The sequence below is a fragment of the Otolemur garnettii genome, unplaced genomic scaffold, assembly GCF_000181295.1.
Source record: "Otolemur garnettii isolate 467f Iridium unplaced genomic scaffold, OtoGar3 scaffold00108, whole genome shotgun sequence".
Taxonomy (NCBI): Eukaryota; Metazoa; Chordata; class Mammalia; order Primates; family Galagidae; genus Otolemur; species Otolemur garnettii.
In genome coordinates, this window is record NW_003852503.1 from 5,981,201 (window position 1) to 5,987,631 (window position 6,431).

The 6,431-nt window shown below is 42.6% G+C and overlaps 1 protein-coding gene across 1 annotated transcript in view; it reads right to left on the minus strand.

Annotated features, from left to right (window-relative positions):
* ARCN1 (archain 1) overlaps positions 1-6,431 on the minus strand; it is a 34,568-nt gene that overhangs the window by 15,802 nt on the left and 12,335 nt on the right. Inside the window, exons 2-5 of the mRNA XM_003796845.3 lie at positions 5,501-5,764; positions 3,791-3,970; positions 3,450-3,655; positions 1,168-1,332 (exon numbers count right to left, since the gene is read on the minus strand). Coding sequence (XP_003796893.1) covers positions 1,168-1,332; positions 3,450-3,655; positions 3,791-3,970; positions 5,501-5,764 — 815 coding nt within the window. The remainder of the gene's footprint in view (positions 1-1,167; positions 1,333-3,449; positions 3,656-3,790; positions 3,971-5,500; positions 5,765-6,431) is intronic.

The window sequence follows — 6,431 nt, forward strand, 5'->3', positions numbered from 1 at the left end:
AAAAAAAAAAAAAAAAAAAATTATGTGATCTGATGAATAGAACCTTCTCTAAAAAAGAGAGATGAATGGCTAACAAACATATAAAAAATGCTCATTGTTCTTAATCATGAGAGAAATACAAATCAAAACTACCCTGACATATCACCTAAACCCAGTGAGATGGCCCATGTCACAAAGTCTCAAAGCTGCAGATGATGGTGTGGATGTAGAGAGAAGGGAACACTTTTACACTGCTGATGAGAATGCAAACTAATATAACTGTTTTGGTAGGAAGTATGGAGAATCCTCAAAGAACTCAAATTAGACCTCCCATTTGATCCTGCAATCCCATTACTAGAATCTACTCAAAAGAAAAAAATCCTTTTATCATAAGGACATTTGCAATAAACTGTTTATCACAGCTCAATTTATAATTGCCAAAACGTGGAAACAACCTAAATGCCCACCAACCTAGAAATGGATTAACAAGCTGTGGTATATGTATACCACATTCAGACATTAAAAAAGATGGAGACTTTACATATTTTGTATTAACCTGGATGGAGGTGGAACATGTTCTTCTTAGTAAAGTGTTACATGAATGGAGAAGCAAGAATCTAATGTACTCAATTCTTTTTTCTTTTTTTGAGACAGAGCCTCAAGCTGTTGCCCTGGATAGAGTGCCATGGCATCATGGCTCATAGCAACCTTCAACTCCTGGGCTCAAGCCATTCTCCTGCCTCCGCCTTACAAGTAGCTGGGACTACAGGTGCCCACCACAACACCTGGCTATTTTTTGTTGTTGTTGCAGCCATCATTGTTGTTTGGCAGGCCCAGGCTGTATTTGACCCCTTCAGCTCAGTGTATGTCGCCTGCGCTTTAGCCGCTTGAGCCATAGGCACTGAGCCTAATGTGCTCAATTCTAATACGAAGCCAGCAGACGAACTAATACAAGGGGTGGGGTAGGGGAATGAGAGAGTATGGAGAGGGGAGGAAGGGGTATGGGGGTCACAGTGTATGGCATACCTCTTGGAAGCAGGACTCAATTCTAAGACGGACTTCAATCTAAGAAATGCAATTGGTGTAACCTAATTCTTTGTCCTCAATGAATCCCAAACAATAAAAAAAATTACAAAATCATTCAAAAAAAAATCATGTGCTCTGGTCTTATTGAAAGTTACAAATTACCTTTCCATATTAATGGGTGGAGCATGCACTTTGGTTGCTTCAGAGGATCGTTTGCTCATATTGGAGGAGATGATAGTTTCACCTTCAGATTTCAATTTGTCCACAAAGTTATCTACTTCCTTTCCTTTGGCTCCAAGTTTCAAAGCCTTGCTGGGGCCTGAAGGCCTACGTGGAATTCAAAATAAGAAAAAAATACACAGTTAAAAAAAAAAAAAAAAAAAAACCCAAAAAATAAATAAAGAACCCAATTTTTTTTTTTTTTTTTTTTTTTTTTTTTGAGACAGAGCCTCAAGCTGTCCCCCTGGGCAGAGTGCCGTGGCATTACAGCTCACAGCAACCTCCAACTCCTGGGCTCAAGCGAGTCTCCTGCCTCCGCCTCCCAAGTAGCTGGGACCACAGGCGCCCGCCACAACGCCCGGCCATTTTTTTGGTTGCAGCCGTCATTGTTGTTTGGCGGGTCCGGGCTGGGGATTCGAACCCGCCACCTTAGGTGTACGTGGCTGGCGCCTTAGCCGGTTGAGCTATAGGCGCCGAGCCTAATGACCCCATATTAATGAAGCTTTCCTTGAGGCTATCCTAAGAGAGGAGTGTGAAGTCAAAGAAAAAACACAAGCTTCCTAGTGTTGGTGGACAACTAGGATTAATAATTCGCCCAAACTGCCAGCTGATAGTCACTATTAACATGTAAGTTTCAGTACACAAAGACCAAAAATATTTTTATAAGCATACACGATGAAAACTTTGTACCTTTCATCCAGAGAAATATACTGTGCACAAACATTTTTCTTTTTTTTTATTGAGACAGAGCCTCAAGCTGTCACCGTGGGTAGAGTGCAGTGGCATTACAGCTCACAGCAACCTCCAACTCCTGGGCTCAAGCGATTCTCCTGCCTCCACCTCCCAAGCAACTAGGACTACAGGCACCCACCACAACGCCTGGCTATTATTTTATGTTGTTGCAGCCATCATTGTTGTTTGGCAAGCCCGGGCTGGATTTGAATCTGCCAGCTCAGGTGTACGTGGCTGGCGCCTTAAGCAGCTTGAGCGTAGGCACCTAGCCACAAACATTTCGCATATAATTTCAGGTAACTTACAAATATCCCCCAAAATGAATCTCTGAGCATCAAGATTAAAAATCTACATTCCAGCTCAGTGTCCATAGCTCAGTGGTTAGGGCACCAGCCACATACACAGGGGCTGACAGGTTTGAACTCAGCTTGAGCCTGCTAAACAACGACAACTGAAAAATAAATAAATAAATTAAAATAGCCGGGGTTGTGGCAGGTCTGTAGTCCCAGCTACTTGGGAGGTTGAGGCAAGAGAATCACTTCAGCCCAAGAGTTTGAGGTTGCTATGACCTGTGACAACCATGCCATGGCACTCCACTGAGGGCAACATAGTAAGAATTTGTCTCTGAAATAAATAAATAAATAAATAAAATAAAAATAAAAATCCACATTCCAGGGCAGTGTCTGTACCTCAGTGAGTAGGGCGTAGGCCATGTGCACCAAGGCTGGCAGGTTTGAATCCGGCCAGGCCAGCTAAAACAACGACAACTGCAACAAGGAAAAAATGGCCAGGCTTTGTGGCAGGCACCTGTGGTCTCAGCTACTTGGGAGGCAGAGGCAGGAGAATCACTTGAGCCCAAGAGTTTGAGGTTGCTGTGAGCTGTGACACTACAGCACTCTACCAAGGGTGACAGCTTGAGGCTCTTTCTCCAAAAAAAAATCCACATTCAATAAGAAGAATGGAATGTCTCTCCAAAGTAAGGCAACTCTTATAGTACAACAGACCTCACAGCATAATTTGTAAAAGAATTTTTTTTTTTTTAACACAAAAGGAAAAAACACGTGGCTTGGCACCTATAGCTCAGTGGCTAAGGCGCCAGTTACATACACAGGAGCTGCTGAGGTCAAATCCAGCCCAGGCCTGCCAAACAACAGTGACAACTACAACCAAAAAATATAGGGTGTTGTGGTAGGTGCCTGTAGTCCCATCTACTCGAGAGGCTGAGGCAAGAGAATTGCTTAAGCCCAAGAGTTTGAGGTTGCTATGAGCTATCATGCCACGGAACTCTAACCAGGGTGACGCTTGAGAGTCTCAAAAAAAAAAAAAAAAGGAAAAACACTACATTCAGGTTTCTCCTTTATCCCCATATTTTATGTGGCCAAATATATTATCACATCTGACTTCATCAAGTCATTCATTATTTATAGCTATCACTCCACAGATATACACACATATACCCTTTATCTGGAATTCTAAAGTTGCTGATAATGTACCTGGCTGGTGCAGGTGCCACTTTTGGTTTATCAGTTTCAATGATGGTCTCTGTTATCATGGTAGCTGTGCTGCCTCCAGATACGGCAGAGCTGCCAAATCCCCCAAATCCTGGTGCTTTTTTGCCCTGTCTCTCTGCATCTCTCCGGGCCTGCTGCAATTCCTTTGCTTTACGCCGCATCTCAGCCTTAGCTTCCCGTTCTTGAGTCTAAGGAAGGACACATACATATGGATATAGCTTTGAGTACAGTCTACCTTAGCAAGTCAAACAGGAAAATCAGATGAGTGAGGCCATACAGAAAGACATATAAACTGGCAATCCCAGAGAATACCCTATTTTTACCTCTCTGACTGCTCTGAACACCTTCTCCTCATGAGAATCCATTTCTGTAAAGGTTCTGATCTGTGCCAGGTTAACATTCTCCCGGTATCCCAGGGCGACAATTTCATCAAAAGCAAAAATCAAATCAAAACAGTGCTCAGATATTTCATTCTCCTCTAAGGCTCGGCAATATTCAGGGATCTAATCATGAACAGCAATGAAAAAGAAATGTTTAGAATTTTATCAGCAACTATGTTTCCAAATCTTATCCTTTAAAGTATACAAATTTCAATAATCCTGTATCCCTTTCTTGAGCTCCATCTACTCTTTTTTTTTTTTTTTTTTAAGAGATGGGGACTCCCTATCTCCCTATGCTACCCAGGCTGGAATACAATAGCTATTCTCAGGCATGATCATAGCACACTGCAGTCTCAAACTCCTGGCCTCAAACAATCCTCTCAACCTTAGCCTCCCAAATATCTGGGAGTACTAGCAAGCCTAGCCTTAGTCATTTTTCTTTTTTTTTTTTGAGGCACAGTCTCACAATGTCGCCCTTGGTAGAGTGCTGTGATGTCACAGCTCATAGCAACCTCCAACTCTTGGGCTTAAGTGATTCTCTTGCCTCAGCCTCCCAAGTAGCTGGGACTACAGGCGCCCACCACAACGCCCAGCTATTTTTTGTTGCTGTTGTCATTGTTGTTACGCTGTCCCGGGCTGGGTTCAAACCTGCCAGCCTTGGTGTGTGTGGCCGGTGCTATAACCACTGTGCTATGGGCGCCAAGCCATCTGTTGCTCTTTATTTTAGGAGGACTTTGGCATAAGTCTTTCAGTTTGTCTGTGTGTCTACATCAATTTTTATCTAAAGAACATCGTTTAAAAAACATGACTGGGCTGGCCACCCGTAGCTCAGTGGTTAGGGTACTGACCACATGTTCTGGGGCTGGTGGGTTCAAACATGGCCAGGGCCTGCTAAACAACAAAAAGAAAACAGCTGCGTGTTGTGGCGGGCTCCTGTAGTCCCAGTTACTAGGGAGGCTGAGGCAAGAGAATTGCTTGAGCCAAGAGTTTCAGGTTGCTGTGAGCTGCGATGCCATGGCATTCTACTGAGGGTAACAAAGTGAGATCGTCTCAATTTAAAAAAAAAAAAAAAACAACAACAACAAACCATAACTGGCTGGGCGCAGTGGCTCACACCTATAATCCTAGCACTCTGGGAGGCCAAGTCGGGTGGAATGCTTGAGCTCAGGAGGTCGAGATCCCAACTCTACTAAAAATAGAAAAACTAACTGGCTTAGTGGCACACACCTGTAGTTCCCCAGCTACTTAGGAGGCTGAGGCAAGAGGACTGCTCAAACCCAAGAGTTTGAGGTTTCTGTGAGCTATGATGCCACAGCACTCTATCCAGGGCGACAGAGTGAGACGCTACCTCACAAACAAAACAACAAAAAAATGTGGCTGAACAAATGTCAGGCCCCATAAGACAGATTAGAGTAACTGCTTAAGAAGTATGAAATAAAAGAGTTCTCATATTCTCTTTTGGGATACTTACAGCCTAGGAAGACACCCAATAAGTGTTTGTTGTATAAATAAGAAGTAACAGCTATAAGTTGCTGAGGTGGGGAGTGGGAATCTGTGAACTGATAAACATCATTAACTGCTTGAGAGGAAAAACTAGTGTCACATATAAAAAACAAACAAAAAGTGAAATCAGTATTACAGCAGGACTCTTACCACTCTTGAGAAGAGCCTCAACGTCTCCAAATCTTCTAAAATGTTGCTGTTTTTGGTAGTGATCAGTACCATGTACAGTTTCTCCATAGGCTGGTAGACATATCTTACACTCTCTGTTTCAACAAATGTATGTTGTTTTCCAGTGTTCATGAGCTTTGGAAAAGCTGCTAATAAGCCCTCAATCCGAGTTCGAGTCATTTCCACAAACTGTCGAGAAACAATAGCCTTTCCTGCTTTTGTGCAGACCGCTGCCGCCAACAGCACCTGCCAGAAATATATGTACAAATAAGCACTATTTCTTCACATTTGTTTTCTCAACATCCACAGAATGAAACACTCAAGTTATTTATTTTTTATTTTTTTGCAGTTTTTGGCCAGAGCTGGGTTTGAACCCGCCACTTCTGGCATATGGGCCAGCGTCCTGCTCCTTTGACTCACAGGCACTGCCCCACTCAAGTTATTTAATGATGTGACTACTTCTTAGAACTCTTGACTAACTACTTATTAGAACTCTTTCTTTTTTTTTTTTTTTTTTTGAACTCAAAGCTTTATTTATTTATGTATTTATTTATTTTTGCAGTTTTTTGGCCTGGGCTGGGTTTGAACTCACCACCTCCAGCACATGGGACCAGCGCCCTACCCTTTTGAGCCACAGGCGCTGCCCTAGAACTCTAACTTTCAAACTCTACTTCACTGTTCCTATGTCATTCATAAGACAAAGCTAAAGTAGAGGAAAATAAAGCTATTACTTCCACTTTTAAATAACATACCTAAAGAAAAAGTTGGTAAGTTTTGGTAGCTCTGCATTTTTTTCTAAAACTACAAATACATTATTATTTTTTTTTGAGACAGAGCCTCAAGCTGTCCCCCTGGGTAGAGTGCTGTGGCATTACAGCTCACAGCAACCTCCAACTCCTGGGCTCAAGTGAGT